The sequence below is a fragment of the Oryx dammah genome, unplaced genomic scaffold (genome assembly GCF_014754425.2).
Source record: "Oryx dammah isolate SB20612 unplaced genomic scaffold, SCBI_Odam_1.1 HiC_scaffold_27, whole genome shotgun sequence".
NCBI classification, from domain to species: Eukaryota; Metazoa; Chordata; class Mammalia; order Artiodactyla; family Bovidae; genus Oryx; species Oryx dammah.
This window is the reverse complement of record NW_024070211.1, coordinates 29,183,155-29,202,314: the sequence shown is the minus strand read 5'-3', so window position 1 is coordinate 29,202,314 and position 19,160 is coordinate 29,183,155. Positions and strand designations below refer to the sequence as shown.

At 36.2% G+C, this 19,160-nt stretch overlaps 1 protein-coding gene across 3 annotated transcripts in view; it reads right to left on the bottom strand.

Moving 5' to 3' along the window:
- The window catches only part of USP37 (ubiquitin specific peptidase 37), an 89,030-nt gene that overhangs the window by 27,000 nt on the left and 42,870 nt on the right, over nt 1-19,160 (bottom strand). For 2 of the 3 annotated variants that reach the window (XM_040228360.1, XM_040228359.1), the window contains 8 exons: nt 13,019-13,150; nt 12,736-12,859; nt 11,717-11,907; nt 10,142-10,259; nt 8,860-8,939; nt 5,426-5,590; nt 3,898-3,963; nt 1,000-1,141 (listed from right to left, as the gene is read on the bottom strand). In XM_040228360.1, the coding sequence (XP_040084294.1) occupies nt 1,000-1,141; nt 3,898-3,963; nt 5,426-5,590; nt 8,860-8,939; nt 10,142-10,259; nt 11,717-11,907; nt 12,736-12,859; nt 13,019-13,150 (1,018 nt within the window). The remainder of the gene's footprint in view (nt 1-999; nt 1,142-3,897; nt 3,964-5,425; nt 5,591-8,859; nt 8,940-10,141; nt 10,260-11,716; nt 11,908-12,735; nt 12,860-13,018; nt 13,151-19,160) is intronic. The other variant, XM_040228361.1, reaches the window with a different exon arrangement.

Below are 19,160 nucleotides of genomic sequence, written 5' to 3'. Positions count from 1 at the left end.
CTTGGGTCTAAGATCCCCTGGAGGAGGGCATGGCAACCCACTCCAGTATTCTTGCCTGGAGAGTTCTCATGGACAGAGGAGCCAGGCAGGCTACAGTCCAAGGGGTTGCAAAGAGTTGCACATGACTGAGTGATTAAACACACAAAGCAATGTAAAAGTAGCTCTAAAGATTAATATTAATAGGAGGAAGCTATTTATTTACAACCACTGTCATTTCTTCAAGTATCAATCTTGGAAGCAACCTAAGTTTCTACTGATGGATGAATGGATAAAGATGTGAAATGAGTGTGTGTGTAAGTGCTCGCGCACACACACGATGGTACATTATTCAACCATGAAAAAACTATGAAAAAGAATGAAATTTTGCCATTTGTGACATCACTGAAGGACCCTGAGGGAAATAAGTTACACAGAGAGAAAGATAAATACTGTATGATTTCACTTACATGTATAATCTAAAAAAAACAAACAAAAAAACTAAGCTCACAGATACAGAAAACAGACGGTGGCTGCCAGAGGTGAGGACTAGGGAGTCAATGAAATCAGTGACGGGGCAAAAAAGTACAAATTTCCAGTTATAAAATAAGTCATGGGGATGTAATTTACAGTTAATAATATTGCATTGCATATGTGAAAGTTGCTAAGTACATCTGAAAAGTCCTCACTCACAAGAAAAAAAAATTTTTTGGTAACTAGTTATAGTGATAATGTTAAATAGATTTCTTGTGGTGATCATTTTGCAATAAATATATACAAATATATCATGTTATACAGTTGAAATTAATCTCATGTTTTATGTCAATTATACCTCAAATTTATAAAAGCCTCAATCCACGTTTAAACACACAAGTTTTGTAGCTACAAACAGCACACTCTTAAAATTGTTTGAACAAGTGCATTAAGCTTACGATCTATTGTATGTATTTATTAAGTTTGCCTACATTGCTTACGAAAGGCATTTGTTTCTACGGTCAGATATTTTGATAAGAAACCACTTACCTTTTCCAGCTCCTCCTGCTGCTGTTCACTGCCTGACATTTCACAAAGCCTCTGGCTAAGGGCCACAGAGCGTTTAAGCTCATCTTCACTGTCTGAATCAAGGCATAAAGCCAAAGAGGTCTTGGATTTGAAGGTGAAATTCCTGTTATTTAAGAGATACAAACAAACAGACAAGTCTATGTAAGTGATAAATAAATATCTGTCCTTGTTATTTCTTTGAAGTATAAATATCAAAATAAAACAAAGTTTTTCCATTATGGAGAATGATTTAACAGAGGAAAAAAAAATATCAAAATAGGTATATTTAAGCATTACCTTTGCCCTACTCCAAAAGAACCATGCTTTGAAAATCAGACAACTCTTATGCTATTTTATATTATCAGTAAACCAATCACTTTGTGCCTTTTTTCTTTTAATGATCAACTCCAAAAAAGTTTGTTACTGTCTTTATAAAGCAAGTACTCTACTGAATGCATGCAGACACAGCAATGAATATGTTTTTGACAACAGAGTGTATGAGGACTAATTTTTGCTCTTTAAAATTATGATCCATGTACTTTGAAATTAACAGTAACATTCCACTTATCTATTTATATGCACGTCCAACTTCTGGCAACCTCTACCTTCTAGAACACAGAGACTCAAAAGGTAAAAAAAAAAAAAAAGGCTTCTGAGGAAGGTAGTAGTTTCTAAGCTCATGAACTTTACTGTTTAGACAGGGACCCTTCTTCCCCAGGAAATGGTGAATAAAATAATGTAGCAAGTTCATCAAGAAATGAGAGCTAAGAAATGAGAGAGAATAACCACCAAAAGGACAATAAAGAACTATAAAGTAATTTAATGTAAAGGCAAACTGACTCATAAGAATTAAAAGCCTCTGAGGGCATTACCATATTAAAACACAGTGTAATAATGGATACTTACAATGCTGGTTCTAAGTCATTACAATATATTTAAATTATCTTCAGTGTGTATCATTTAATAATATAAGGAATTCTACAAGGTTACAAAGATATAACCATCTAAAATGGTTAAAACATTTTAAAGATTAAAATTAAAAGGCAATGTTTTAAAAGGCAAGCTTAAATCATATAAAAATTCATTTGGAATATGAAATATTATTTTTCAACGATACTAGATAAGTAAGGTGTTACTGTGTTGTCTTCTAAGTGAGCCAAAAATAAACTAAAGGAAAAAGTGGTAAAGGTAAAAAAGCACAAACTTTCTTTGATGAAGGTTAACATAAATTCATATGCTATACTAAAGAAAAAATGTCAAATGGAAGTTAGAAAATGCAATAATCTAAATGTGAAAACTATAAATAAACATATAGAATGATGGCATCAAGAAATAAGAGGCCACAGTGGAAACCAGGAGGATGTGTAGCAATGTAGATCAAAGAAAAGAGGCAAGTGGTCAGCGATAAGCCCAACCATGGTCTTTGGCTGAGAGCAGTCAGGGTATCACTGCACTTCAGCCTGAACACTTGAATAGCCTCCCAATATGTATTTAAAAAGAGTTTTTAATATAACTTCGAAAAAGCCAATTAGCCATCTTAATTCTTCATTTCTGATTCCATGCTCACCAAGCAAAACTGAACATACCATTTATTTATTTATCTATGTAAATACTTTGCTGAAGGAGGGTGACACCTGGCTACTAATATACCAGGGTCAAATGTGACAAAGAATATTACAGAAGAACCAATGGTATTTTGGTTCATAATTCAGCCTCTTTTAAGTTTGATCGGCATGACAGGTCTTCTAGGGCCTAGTCATCTTTATTGACCAACTCTCAAATTCTCATACCAGTAAGACCCTGGAGAACAGATTGACCATGCCAAGTATAATGATGCCCAATGAAACCATCTCTTTCTTGAAACTATAGTGATTTGGTACATAAAGAGTGCATTCCATTAATAGTTACTATATTCACAGAAGGCAGCTTGCCTGTAGTAAGGAAAAATATTCATCCTGTAAAGGCATCACTTGCTCACTTTCTAAGCAGCCAAGTGGTATTGCTCATTTGTATCTTGAGAACGGGCAAGAGTATTCATATCGGTACCATTTCAGATTTCTAGTCAGTTAGTCATCTGGTTCTAATTGCACTGAAAAATAATTAACAGGAGGAAAAGAAAACAGCAGTTCCCAAATGTCATTTTATGGTTATATAAGCACCCCAAAAGCCCTTAAACAACAAAAGTGTCTCTTTTCTAAAAGTACTTTGGGACATCAAATCTTTAGAAAAATTAGTTTTAAAGTCAAATGACAACCAAGTCATTTAGAAATGTCTAATCAGGAACTGTAATTCTAGTCAAATCATTGAGGAGGTATATTAAAAAAAATAGTATTTGTCTCCTTCTTGGACAAACTTCTTGTCTGAAGCAAAAATATATAAAATATTTGTAGAATAGCTACATTCTAGTATGTATTTGTTTTCCTGTCCCTTTTCAGAATGGCTCCAGTTCAGTGTCTAAGATAAGAAGTCCCACACTAGTTAGCAACAGGTGAAAAGATATTTTGAGATCTCCATGCGTGTATTTGAAGAATGGTGCTTTTTATACCAGTACGGGTTACTTTAACCCTTCAATCCTAAAAATTCCTTGTCATCAGTCAATTTCTAGAGTTGTAGGATGGAAATATTACATACAAAAGATGATCTAAGAAGTTTTAAAGCAAAATTTTGAGAGGATCATCAGAACTTGCTTCAGTGTTAAAACTTGATATACCCTAATTACAGTTCAAAGCAGATTTAGGAAAATTCCAAAATATAGTAATGCAGAGCAGTTATCATGCAAAAAGAGAAACAATATGAAAAGGGGAGGGGATAATCTTGGAAATTAGGGTAAGCCAAATCCTTAAAAATACAAATTTTGGGTATACAAGAAATATAACTCACTTTGAAGGTGTAGAAGGGCTGGTGATGCAGGAATTCACCATTTGAGAGGCTTTCAATGGTCTAGAACTATCAGAAAATTAGAAAATATATAACGTATATAATTACATTACTAAAAAAATATACACTTAACTTATAAAATGAATTATCCTGTATTACAGTCCCTTATATATCCTCTTGAAAAGCAAACAACTATACTTTTCAACAAATAATAGAGGCCAAAAGAGAAAACAAAATACTTTCTCTAGGCTTTGCCTTATCTAATGATCTAAATAAATAATATTGGAAATGAAGTCAAATACTGATACAACAGGAAAAGAACTTGGGAAATTCTCTTTGTCTCAGTTCTTTTAAGCAATAAAATAGTAACAGCTCTCATTTATTGAGGACTTACTAGATGTTAGGCACTAGAAGAATTCATACATATTACCTCATTTAAAGTTCACAACTACTCTGTTATTTTCCCTTCAGACAGGTCAAGGAATTTGTCCAAAGTCTCAAAGGTATTAAATTGTACAGTCAGAGAGCCCAGTTTCAGGCCTGTGATCGTAAAGAGCCTTGTCTACTGGTATGAAATGGTAATATTTCCAGAAAGAGTACTAGCTCTACCAGTAGAGGGCAGTTTGCATCAAGCAAAGACATCCATTCTAAAGAAAGGCCATAAGAGAATATCCAGAAACACTGACTCTCTGGGAATATGTTATTGACTCAGGGAGGCGTTCAGTATAAACCTATATGATGTAGAATATATTTCAAATATTAATCCAAAAGGGAAATAATTTTTACAAAACTTCATCAATTCATTTTAGCAAATGTTTATCACTTAGTGTGTAAGTATAAAATGGAACTACAACATATGGCTCAAAGTAATGCAAGTATGCAGAGGCAAAAGCAACATCTGAAGAAATCTTAAGGTTTTCCCAGGATTCATGATGATAAAATAAAAAGTTACTTCTTTTCTCATGGAAAAATTCTGAGGCACCATTGAAGTTCTTTGCTCAAACTGGTAATAATACTTTTATGAAGACACAATCTATTTTAAAGGTCCCAGCATAATATTTAATATACTGTTTCTCAAGTTTGCATACTTCAAGGAGTCAGCAAAGACATTCATTAAAAATACTGATTTCCCAGTCCTAAAGCAGATTTGCTGAAACAGAACTTCTAGGCAACAAACACAGGAATTGGTAATTTTAGTGTTCAGAGGACTCTTAAGACCATACAAATTTGGTTTGTATTCCTCAAATGTATAAAACTGTCTTCCAGTGATCTAAAAGAGTAAGGAGTACTCCCTCAAAAGGTAATTTATTATGAAAGGCAATTAATGTGCATTGAAAATTGTTATTAAAGCATTTTTTCAATTACTTAAATCACAAAGTAATTTAGCACAGAATCCTCAAATAAAGCAAAATTAAAATCTCCTTCTTGGTACGATTTTACCTGGAGTCGTGTTATCTAATTCAGTCATTCTTCTGATCAGATAGTAAAAGTCTTTCTATTTCAAAAGGGAAAGAAATTCTCAAGGACTTACACTGCCATCTGTGCACTCCAACCAAGGTTAAAGGGTGGTTTCGTATTTTCAGTGCAATGAGATGAGAGGGTCAGGTATCTTGGAATGATGACTTGCTGCCCAATCTTGTTGTTAAGTGAGAGAGCAACATTGAAGCTGTATCGTTTCAAATGAAGTATGAGGATTCTGAAAAACAGAAGACGATGACACTACTAGTTCGAATATAACAGAGGTAGCTCTTTTACAGCTAAGAAGAGATCACTTAACTATGTTAGACAGCTTTTGATTTAAAGACTACAATAGGCCAAACTATCTGTCAAGGAACATTTACTGAATACCTGCCATGTGCTAGGCATTGTGCTAGATACTAAGAACACAAATAAAAATAAACACAGGCACTGGGTAGTTTATTAATTGAGAGGTTTGGGTAAAATAATGTTACTAGAAAAAAAACAAAACATCAGTTCAGTTCAGTCCCTCAGTCATGTCCGACTCTTTGCGACCCCATGGACTGCAGCACACCAGGATTCCCTGTACATCACCAACTCCAGGAGTTTACTCAAACTCATGTCCATTGAGTCGGTGATGCCATCCAGCTATCTCATCCTCTGTTGTTCCCTTCTCCTCATGCCTTCAATCTTTCCCAGCATCAGGGTCTTATGAGTCAGTTCTACGCATCAGGTGGCCAAAGTATTGGAGTTTCAGCTTCAGCGCCAGTCCTTCCAAAGAATATTCAGGACTGATTTCCTTTAGGATGTACTGGTTGGATCTGCTTGGAGTTCAAGGGACTCTCAAGAGTCTTCTCCAACATCTCAGTTCAAAAGCATCAATTCTTTAGTGCTTTATAGTCCAACTCTCACATCCATACATGACCACTGGAAAAACCATAGCTTTGACTAGACGGACCTTTGTTGGCAAAGTAATGTCTCTGCTTTTTAATATGCTGTCTAGGTTGGTCATAACTTTTCTTCCAAGGAGCAAGCATCTTTTAAACCAAAACATATCAGACAAGAAAACTGAATTTTAAAATACTGTATTAATACTGGGTCAAATCCTTAAATTATTTATTTCAGTGTTATATAGTTTGTAAAAAAAATGGGTGTCATATAACCATAAGGGTCTACCCTATAGCTCAAATGGTAAAGAATCTGCCTGCAACACAGGAGATCTGGGTTTGATCCCTGGGTCAAGAAGATCCCCTGGAGAAGGGAATGGCAGTCCACTTCAGTATTCTTGCCTGGAGAATCCCATGCACATAGGAGCCTGGTAGGCTACAGTCCGTGGGATCGCAAAGAGTTAGACACGATTGAGTGACTAACATTACTACTATATAACCATAGATGGTAATTTAAGTGTTAAACAGCCCTTATATTTGACAGTGAAAAAATTTTTAAGATGACTTTTGATGAGAACTATTCTTATCTCTTCTCTAGAGAAAAGAGAGAAACAAAAAGTTTTCTCCACATTCAAAAAAAGTTCTATAAGATGTACATGCCCAGTCTGGTTTGTGGATCTGAAAAGGCTTTTAGCTCCGCGGTGTTTTTAAAATTACTATTGTAGTAACAATTTTACCTCTAATAAAGAATATAATCTCTGTTTAACAGACTAAACATATTTCACAGCCCACAATACTTTCAAAATTGAATTTCAGAACATCTATGGGAATAATGTTTATGGAAAACTGTTTCCTTTCTTACTGTATATACCTTCACCAAAGAAACAACAAAGTCAAAAATCTGTAAACTGAAGTTACTGACTGTATTTCTGTTAAAAAGTATGCAAGAATTCATAGCCTTCAAACTCACAACTTGAGAGAGTACAAGAATCCAACTGATGTGAAGAGACTAAGATGAATGTCAAATGTCAAATATTTGACTAAACTTTCAAATGATCCCACCAAAATAAAGGGTAATATGAAACAGTCAAATTATCACTCATCTGTAAAGCTGAGGTGGACTACAAATGAACAGATTTGATAAAGGTATCAGGGCCTTCAAGAATAAAACAGACTGATTTAATACTGAAATGAACAAAAATAGAGCAAGTCCAGAAATTAGGATTTATGACACAAAGGCTTGACTGATTTCCTTAGTGACAGCTGGTAACAACCAATCCTTTTTAAGATTTATTCCCCTGACTCTCCTGCCTTCCCTGATGGCTTGGGCTTCCCTGGTGACTCAGACAGTAAAGAGTTGCCTGCGACGCAGGTTCAATCCCTGGGTTGGGAAGATTCCCTTGAAGAAGGGAATGGCTACCCTCTCCAGCATTCTTGCCTGGAGAATTTCATGGACAGAGGAGGCTGGCAGGCTACAGTCTACAGGGTCACAGAGATTCAGACATGACTGAGTGACTAACGTTCTCTTGCCTTAAAACACTCACAAATAGGAAAGAATAAGTCTCTTAAGGAAAAAAAGACAGACTATGGTCAACATAATACTGCTATGATTTAGAAAGCCATTTCTTTCAAAGAAATTCATTTTCTAGAAAGGCACAGATACAGAATGTAAAAGAACTAGTCCCTAGGGACTGGTTCCAGAAACTCCACATTCACTCATAGAAAAGTGAAGCTTCTAAAAGAAAGTAAGGCACTCTGAAGGCAAAGTGCCACATAAATACTTAATGTTAATAATAATCTTGTTTGTGGTTGAGATCTGTTCTTGGAAAGAACTGAAAGCTATTCTATAATCATATGATATATATTTTAACTAGTTTGGCTTTATGTTTATTTATACAGATTAATACAATATAAATTAATTTCCTTCCTAATTCAGAATTCTTGAATTTCAAAAAGCTTCAAAATCTCTTGAAGCTTTTCCTGTGTATCTTTACCCCCATTTTTAAAGGATTTTTTGTTTCAGTTTTCTCTAGGTAATGATATCTGCCCCAAACTTTGGTCCTTTTAGAGCAGTTGTTCTTAGTGGGCTGTCACCAGAAGATTGAGTTCCATTATAAGAAAGGGGTAGAGTTACACCTAACAGACCAGGAACTCCGCCAAACTTACCAACTTACCCTCTGAAAAAAAAGAAAGCACAAATTGCAAAAAAAATTACTCTATTTTATTTTCACACGCACATGTGTATGTGTCTGTAGCATATTTTTATTGAAGGTTTGGAATAAGAGAGGGAAATTACAGCATGACAGATTTTAACTGAGTGTTACACATTACTGAATTAAAATTTTACTTTACTATCTCGTTTCTGTCATTTTCCCAAAATCTCATCAGCCTCATCTTATCCTCTTGTTGCCAACTTCTTGGGGCTCTCAGGTTCCCTCTTTTTCAACATTCCAAATTCTCTTCCTTTCTTATACAAGGGAATTCTAGCTTTCCATTCTCTATCCTCTTCATGTCTTAGCTTTGCTAACCTTCTTTACCAATCCATCTGATAAGCCTCACTTATGCACTAATATTTTTCAGTACTTCAAAGAAGAAAAAATGAAGAGACAATTAATCTTACCTGGGTAGCCTGTTAAATTTGTGCCTGACAAGAGCACATTTTCCACCACATTTCTCACAGGAATACTCAAGTTCTTCTGCCTGTTAAAAAGACAAAGGGGAAAAATTCCAGTTTAAATTTTGTGTCTAGAATCACAAGCCTTACTAAATTAAGACCTAATCCTCAGAATATAGTGTAACATATGCCCTGTTTCACAACTTATAATTTCCTTTTTTTAACCATGGAAACAGCTCAAGTTATGATAGTAACCACAGTAGCAGATTCCCCATGGATACCTTTTCCCCATGGATACACAAGAACCACTGCTAAGAGAATATCCAGATTTTAACATTTGGCCATAGCAGAGATAAGATCACCTTCAAGGTTAGGCGGAGTTCCTGGTCTGTTAGGTGTAACTCTACCCCTTTCTTATAATGGAACTCAATTTTCTGGTGACAGCCCACTAAGAACAACTGCTCTAAAAGGACCAGTTTGGGGCAGATATCATTACCTAGAGAAAACTGAAACAAGATATCCTTAGAAAATGGGGGTAAAGATACAGAGAAAAAGCTTCAAATTCTATGATAACAACAGGAATAGTAAGGAAAGATTAAAAAAAAGAAAAGCAGACTATTTATCTCTGAGTGGAGCTGAATTTTCATCATTTCAAGAACAGAGGTTTTTTTTGTTTTTGAATCTCAAGAGTGATAACCTTGCCTATTTACTACAACAAAACAAGAACCACTAATATATAGACTAAAGGTGATCCTGGCACATTTCCATCAATTATAAGGACTACTACACAACAATTCAATTATGTCCCAGAAAATTTCAGAATATCTATGGCAGTGAATCACATATGCAAATATTTATCTATAGCTCTACAGCTCTAAAACAAACATGACTCCCCCTTTCTGTTTCTAACAAGGCACATATAACCTAAAGAAAAGCAGAGTATTTTTTCATTCCTCAGATCTTAGTATACTAACTCAGTGCCTCCAATTTTGATTTGCATTACCCAATTTTAACATGTGTCACTCTGTATTATTTGTTTCTAAGGTTGCCTAAAACACTTGCTGTTGAGTTAGATGTATAATCCACTTGAGCAATGAATTTTCTTCTACAGTCAGTTAACAACCATATCTATTAAGCTTTTAAAAATAAATACTATTTATAAATATTTCTCATTTGTTTCCCCTGCAAGTGTTTTGTCAAACTCTGCCTTAAAGAAAGCAACTTCAAATACAATTATCTATGATATATAAAATTTAGTTATGTGAAAATACCAAAAGACAGTATTTACTCTAAAGAAAAGATCAAGTGAATCTTGAATTGAACGAGGAGGGAGTGGCTTTTTCCTTCGAGGAAGGTCAATGGAGAGGTCATTAAACTGTTCTCTTTTGGGAATAATCTCTCCACATCTGCAAGAATAAAAGAAGATAAATGTTAAGAATTCAGAAGCCTAACTGCAATACTAAATAAAAATATACTTCAGAAACACTGTTCCCCCAAAGAATTTCTTATGACTAGGCTTGAGAAGGGGCTTAAAGCATGGCGCTAGTGGTAAAGAATCTACTTGCCAATGCAGGAGACATAAGAGACTGGGTTGGGAAGATCCCCTAGAGGAGGGCACGGCAACCCACTCCATATTCTTGCCTGGAGAATCCCATGGGCAGAGGAGCCTTGTGGCTACAGTCCACAGGGTTACAAAGAGTCAGACATGATTAAAGTGACTGAGCAAGTGTATGCAGGCATGAGAAATAAATGCTGAATTTTAGATTTTTTTATTTTCCCAAACCCCACATGCCCCTAAGCCAGTGTGCCCCAACTACTGAGCCTGTGCTCTAGAGCCCGAGAGCCACAATGACTTGAGTGCTCATGTCCCAGCTACTGAAGCCCACGCACTCTACAGCTAATGCTCCACAACAAGAGAAATCACTGCAATAAGAAGCCCATGCATCGCAACTGGATAGTAATCCCTGCTCTCCACAATTACAAAAAAGTCTGTGCAGCAATGAAGACAGAGCACAGTCAAAAATAAATAAATAAAATTATTTTAAAAATAATTAATATAAACAGAAAGAATTTGCTCTCTCTCTGCCTAACTACTTGAGCTGGACATCAGTAGTCTCCTATCCTGGGATTGGTACTTACTCCGTTGGCTCTCTAGTTCAGGTCTTGGAACTGTGCATGCATGTTCAGTTGCTTCAGTCATGTCCGACTCTTTGTGACCCTATGGACTGTAGCCCGCCAGGCTCTTCTGTCCATGGGATTTTCTAGGCAAGAATACTACAGTGGGTTGCCATGCCCTCCTCCAGGGGATCTGGAGGGACTGAACCCACATCTCTTGCATTGCAGGCAGATTCTTTACTGACTGAGCCACCAGGGAAACCCCCACATATAAACAAGATTAAAAAGCATTGCAAAAATTAAAAATAATTTGTATTTTATATAAAACACATTTTTAATAAAAACAGTTTGGTTCAACAAAATAAACAACTAATAGGAGGGGGTCTTTTCAGGGCACAGGCACACACAAAAAGTAGAGCAAAATTAACCATTCAGTCAGCACTAAAGCATTTAACCAACTATTTAAGTTCGCTTTAGTTCTCACCCCATCACGCATTTTCATAGAGGATAGAGATAATGAACAAAGATATTTATATTCATGTTTCCCCATGACACAGGAATGAAGAATTACACTCTTTTAGAAGAGTTTGGACAGAGAAGTCTAGAGGGCTACAGTCCCAGTCCATGGGGTTGCAAAGAGTAGGACATGACTGAGCAACTAACACTCTCAGAGAAGAGTTTTAGTCACTTGCCATAAAGAATTAAAAGGGAAAAGAGGTGGTTTTTTTTTTTTTAAGAGATTACTTACACTTTACAGATGATGGAGTGCTGAACTTCAAACTCCAAATTAGTAATAACAGGGCAAGTGTATACTCTAGTAGCTGAAATATCTGGTGAATTTTCTTCTCCAGGAACAGGTTCAATCTTCCAAGTTTTATTTAATTTTTCCATATCTTCTTTCAGCTGGTCTAAGCACTGACTTAAAAATTCATGAGCATCCTAAGAAGGTATAATATCCTTAATCAGATCAAACCATTTCTTGCTACAATAATAGGTTAGTAACATTGTGATCTATAAAACTAAAGCACTGGGAAGTCAGTAACATGTGTGGAAAAAGGTCAGATTTACTCTAGTGCTTTAGGGTACATGTTTTGTGAAAAACGACAACAAATGACAGATTTTACGTTCCTAACTATAAGTCAGATTAGCATGACTAATAAGTGAATCATTCCTTCATTTGTTTTTAAAAAAGAGTGATTTTTCTAAAATAACCTTTGTAACTAAAATAGTCTAAGGTCCTACAATGGGGCAAATCACATCGATATCATTAAAATGATAAAATACACAGAGTTATATTGAACCTTACTGGAAGTCCTCCAACCTGTAATGAACACATGTGTACAAATCTCATTTTAAAATAAAACTGGGCTTTCCTTGGTGGTCCCGGGGTTAAGAATCTGTCTGCCAATGCAGGGGAGATTGGTTCAATCCCTGGCCTGGGGAACTAAGATCCCACATGCCGTGGGGCAACTTAAGTCCGTGCATCACATCTATTGAGCCCGCGATAGAGAGCCTGTGCTAGAGAGCCTGTGCTCCGCAATAAGAGAAGCCATCACAATGGGAAGCCTGCGCACTTCAACTATAGAATAGCCCCTGTTTGCCATAACTAGAGAAAGCCCACTCACAGCAACAAAGAACCTATGCACCACAACATACACCCAACACAGCCAAAAATAGTAAATAATAAGATAAACTAAATTGGGTAACACACTAAAATCATCTCAATTTTCCCGATCTCTAAGGTGCTTAAAAACAATTAGTACTCACATTCTGCATATAACCAGAGAATCTCTCTGCTGTAGCTGAAATAGCATTTTTAACCTTCTTGAGTAAGTCTTTTTTGGTCTCTGAATTACAGATATCTTTTTTAACAAGCAAGTGTGCAAAGCGTCTGATAAAACAAAAGAGACAAGTTTAGCAGGTTTTACAAAACACTGGAAGGTATATTTTAAGGACTGCTAACAATGGCACATAAAATTTTAAGTATCTAAAACACCATTATTCTATAATCGATAGTTAAGAGGTTACTCAGTAAGTATATAATAATTACCTGATAAGTGCATTGAGTGGAATTTTCTTCCATGGGATACCTTGCTTGAGCAAGTCATTTGCAAATGATTGGAGTGAAAATAGAGATTGTAAAATAGCATTCATATAGCAGGTATTTCCCAAATTGGAGAATCTGAAAATGAAAGAAATGGTACTTTTGAAGACAACAGTAGTTCCTAAAATATATTCACTTGAGCAGGGGTCCTCCACTATAATATGCATCAGAATCACCTGGAAAGCTTGTTAAACTACAGACTGCTGGGCCCCAACTCCAGAATTTCTGATTCTGTAGGTCTGGACAGGAAATGTGCAAAAATGTGCGTGTCTAAAAGGGTCTCAGTTGATGCAGATGCTGCTGGTATGGAGACCATACTTAGAGAACCACCACAGTCTAACATTATTACACTTTAGTTTCAACTCAAGGAAAATTCTGTTTTCAAATGAATGCTAAAAAGGACTGGGGACTTAGTCAGAACATATGTATGCTAAATGGGTACTGTCAAATATTATTCCAAAGTACATTGTTTGAAAGTTTGAAAAAAACGTTTATTTGTAAATATTCTCTAACTTTCAGAAAAGTTGCACAGAAAAATATTTTTTACCAGACTCACTAATTTGTTAACCCTTTTGTTACTATATGCTTTATCATTTAACACCTCTCCTTATATATTTTTCCAGACCCATTTAAGAATAAGTTGCATAGATCATAGCCATTTAGCTCTAAATACTTCAGGATATATCTCATAAGAATAAGAATATTCTCATATAGCTAGAGTACAGTTACAAACATTATAAAATTTAATGCTAACACAATACCCTTATCTAATATACTAAAAACCTCTTGATGAAAGTGAAGAGGAGAGTGAAAAAGTTGGCTTAAAGCTGAACATTCAGAAAATGAAGATCATGGCATCCGGTCCCATGACTTCGTGGGAAATAGATGGGTAAACAGTGGAAACAGTGTCAGACCTTATTTTTGGGGGCTCCAAAATCACTGCAGATGGTGATTGCAGGCATGAAATTAAAAGATGCTTACTCCTTGCAAGGAAAGTTATGACCAACCTAGAAAGCATATTAAAAAGCAGAGACATTACTGTGCCAACAAAGGCCCATCTAGTCAAAGCTATGGTTTTTCAAGTAGTCATGTATGGATGTGAGAGTTGGGACTGTGAAGAAAGCTGAGTGCCACAGAATTGATGCTTTTGAACTGTGGTGTTGGAGAAGACTCCTGAGAGTCCTTTGGACTGCAAGGAGATCCAACCAGTCCATTCTAAAGATCAGTCCTGGGTGTTCTTTGGAAGGAATGATGCTAAAGCTGAAACTCCAGTACTCTGGCCACCTCATGCGAAGAGTTGACTCAATGGAAAAGACCCTGATGCTGGGAGGGATTGGGGGTAGGAGGAGAAGGGGACGACAGAGGATGAGATAGCTGGATGGCATCACCGACTCAATGGACGTGAGTTTGAGTGAATTCCGGGAGTTGGTGATGGACAGGGAGGCCTGGCGTGCTGCAATTCATGGGGTCGCAAAGAGTCGGACACGACTGAGCGACTGAACTGAACTGGACTAAATATATTTTCTTTAATCCAATTTTCTCAATTGACCCAATGTTTCTTTATGTACTGTTTCTCCCTAAGCACAAAATTCAGTCCAGGATAACATAATGCAAAATTTAGTTTTCATGTCTCTTTAGTTTTCTTTAATCTGGAACGATTCGTCAGCTTTCACTTTCAAGACACTGACATTTGTACAGAATGCAGCACACCCCTCTGCTCCCCACACCGTGCGCCCTATCCATCCTGGTTAATGGAATGTTCCTCATATTGGGTTTGCTATTTCCTTATGATAAGGTCAGCTCAGACTGAAGTCCACATAGTGATACATAGTGCTAATGTGTCCTTCCAAGGGCATCACATTCACAGGCACATAATATTTCTGTGTTGCTCATCAGTTATGTCAACTTTAAATACCCTTAAAAACTTTCACTTCAGACTGAGAAAGTATCAGGATCTGGAATATGACACAAAGAAAAACTGGATAACAGGCAGCACAGGACTGCAATCCTTAAGAGAAGTCAAGCAAATACTATCAGCCCTACCATTTATGCAGAGTTTCAGCCTGGAGGCAATTTGTAAACTAGAGTTCAGGGGAGTTCAGGGAGTGGTACCCAAACAGAGCCCAGAAATCTTGCTGAGTTGAGTTGAAAGAAACTGGAGTTTGAGATGCTGAAGTTGTTAAGGTTTCTGGGACAGAGAATCTGGGAGAAAGGAATTGTACAAAGGAGGAGCTACAGAAATCTGCACAGGGGTCTGCTTGAGCATTAGACTGAAAAACCAACTTGTGCATGCATAAGGTGAAACCTCGAAATAGCATGCAATAAGAACTTCAAGGAAAAGAATGATTACTGGGAAGCTATTAGCCAAACACTTTCCAGAGCTCATGCACAATCTAAGAGTTTTTAGGTTCCCAACAGTTAGAGTAGAGAGATGTAGATGAATTCATGGAGCATTAGTAGAGACCACAGAGGGCCCATGTTTCAAGAAAGGAATTAAATCAGCCTTAGAATAAAGGCCATTTAAGATTCGACCCCAAAGAGCTTAAACACAAGTCTTGAAACAAACCCAACAGCAGACAGGGATATTAAAACAGCTATTATAAATATGCTTTAAGGATGTGAAGTATGAGATCAGGATGTATGTGATCAAGTACGTGATCAAGGATGTAAAGTAAAACAAAAACAGTAAGGAAAAAAATGAAGATATTAAAAACTGAATTTCAAGAGATGAAAAAAATATTTATGAAATTTTATCAAATGAAATTAATAGCAAATTAAACACTGAAGAAGGAAATAGTGAATCGGAAGATACAGCAACATGAAATATCAAAAAAGAATTATCTATTTATCTTATATTTAATATAAAACTTATATATTAATTTTATAATTTAAAATAATTTCTATACTTAAAATACTGATTATATATTTTATATAGTATTTTAAATCTATATATATACATACATAAGCAAAGATACATGTCTTTTCTTATTTCCCCTTCCTTCTTACACAAAGGTAGTATACTACTGTATACTATTCAGCAATGTTTTTTTTTTAGCTTACCAAAACACCCTTTGTTATTCAGGGTTTTTTTCTGTTTCTTTCTAAATTACAGCCATACTAGTGGGTATAAAGTGGTACCTCACTTTGCTTTTAATTTCATACACCTACTTCTTATTTTCTTTACATTTTTTTCCCTACAACCTCACAATTTTCCATTCCTTACAGGAGTTTGACCCTTTCATCTAGTTATCAAATTTGTTGGATATTCTCTTATAATCCTTTTTATCTTAGTAATGTTGGTGCAATGTACTTTCATTTTTTATTTTACTGATTTGAGTCTTCATTCTTTTTTCTTTGCCTGTTTATCTAAAGATGTGTCAATTTTGTGGATCTTTTCAAGGAAGTTAACTTTTGGTTTTCTCTATTATTTTTCTACTCTCCATTCTGTTGATCTCTGCTCTAATTTTTAGTATTCTCTTTCTTCAGCTAAATTTGGGCTTCATTTGTTTTTCTTTTTCTACTTCCTCAAAGTGTAAAGTTAGGTTATTGAGGTCATTAAAAAAAAACATAGTAAAATACATAAAATGCAAAATTTACCAAAAAACCATTAAGTATACAGCTTACAAGAGATTAAGTACATTCACCACCATTCAGCTCCAGAATTTTTTCATCTTCCCAAACTGAAATTCTATACCTATTAAACAATAATTCTTCATTCCCCTTTCTGTGGCAACCACCATTCTACTTTCTGACCCTACAAATTTGTCTACTCTAGGTAATTCATTTAAGTGGAATCATATAGTATTTGTCCTGTGGTGATTGGTTTCACCTAGCATAATGAGTAGGTTCAAGGTTCATTCACACTGTAGCATGTGTCAGAATTTCTTTCCTATTTAAGGATGAACAGTATTCCATTGTATGTATATTTTAATAACATGTTTATCTACTCATTCATTGGCAGACACTTAGGCTGCTTCCACCTTGACTATTGTTTATAATGCTGTTATTATTATGGATGTACAAACATCTGTTCATGTCATGGCTCTTAATTATTTCAGATATATGTGCTGGATCATATGGTAAGTCTAGTCTTAATTCTTTGAAGAACTGTCATACTATTTTCCATAACACCTGCACTATTTTACATTCCCACTAGCAATGTACAAGGGTTCTAATTTCTCCACATTCTCAGAAACACTTTTTTTTAACGTAGGCACTAGCTGCTAGAAATCTCCCTAGGAGATTTTTGTTTTTGCCCAGCTCTCATTAGTTCTGGTATGCCGTTTTAGCCTTCATTTGTCTTCAAGTAATTTTTAATTTCTCTTGTGATTTTATTCTTTGACTCACTGGTTGTTTAAGAGTATGCTGTTTAATTTTCACATATTTCCAATTTTCTGTTACTGATTTCTAACTTCATTCTATTGTGACTGCAGAAGATACTTTGTATGATTTGGATCTTATTCCTGTAGTGTAAAAATCTGTGCTTTGGGATTCAACCACCTCTTGGAAAGCAATTTCTGCCTCCTGCTTATTGTGGAAGTGTTTTCCCTGCAAGAAGTTGTTGAGATACTTGAGGAAGTAGTAGTTGGTTGGTGAGACATCAGATGAATATGGCAGATGAGGCAAAACTTCGTAGCCCAACTCGTTCAACTTTTGAAGCATTGGCTGTGTGATGTGTGGTCGGGTATTGTCATGGAGAATTGGGTCCTTCCTGTTGACCAATGACGACTGCAGGCACCACAGTTTTTGGTACATCTCATCGATTTGCTGAGCATAATTCTCAGATGTAATGGTCTTGCCCGGATTCAGAAAGCTATAGTGGATCAGACTGGCAGCAGATGACCAAACAGTGATCATCTTTTTTTTGATGCCAAGTTTGGCTTTGGGAAGTGCTCTGGAGCTTCTAGGCCCAACCGTTGTGCTACTCATTGCAGGTTGTTGTATAAAACCCACTTTATATCACAAGTCACAATCCAATTGAGAAACGTCTCATTGTAGGGTAGAATAAGAGAAGACGACACTTCAAAATGATTTTCTTTTGATTTTCAGTCAACTCCTGAAGTACCCCCTTACACCAAGCTTTTTCACCTTTCTAATTTGCTGCAAATGCCAAATGACTGTAGAATGGTAGTGTACTTTAAAGAGGATCAACTGGTTGTGGTCACCTTTCGATGGCTGACCACTGCACTCCTCATCTTGAACCACCACTGCACTGTACACTCGTTAGCAGTTCCTGGGCCAAATGGATTGTTGATGTTGCGAGTTGTCTCCACTGCTTTATGACCCATTCTGAACTTGTAAGAAAATTGCTTGAATTTGCTTTTTGTCTAACATCATTTCCCTAGTCTAAAATACATAATAAACAGCAAAACATAAAGCAAGAAACGTGCATTAAAATGATGTATAACATAACCACATTTAAGAATGTATTCCAATATCAAACGACAAAGTTCAACAATGCAAAACCGCAATTACTTTTGCACCAACCAACTACATTAGTTAGGTCTAAGCAGTTCAGAGTGTTGGTCAACTCCCATATTTCCTTATTGACTTTTCTGTTTATATGTTCTATATATTACTGAAGTGTTGATGTCTCCAGCTATTATTTTTACAATTCTATTTTTCCCCCTCCAGTTTTTTTAAAAATTTTGTCTTTTAAACTAATGTCTCTAATCAAGGCTATGGTTTTTCCAGTGGTCACGTATGGATGTGAGAGTTGGACTGTGAAGAAAGCTGAACGCTGAAGAATTGATGTTTTTGAACTGTGGTGTTGGAGAAGACTCTTGAGAGTCCCTTGGACTGCAAGGAGATCCAACCAGTCCATTTTAAAGGAGATCAGTCCTGGGTGTTCTTTGGAAGGAATGATGCTAAAGCTGAAACTCCAGTACTCTGGCCACCTCATGCAAAGAGCTGACTCATTGGAAAAGACCTTGATGCTGGGAGGGATTGGGGGCAGGAGGAGAAGGGGACGACAGAGGATGAGATGGCTGGATGGAATCACCAACTCAATGGACCTGAATTTGAGTGAACTCCGGGAGTTGGTGATGGACAGGGAGGCCTGGCGTGCTGCAATTCATGGGGTCGCAAA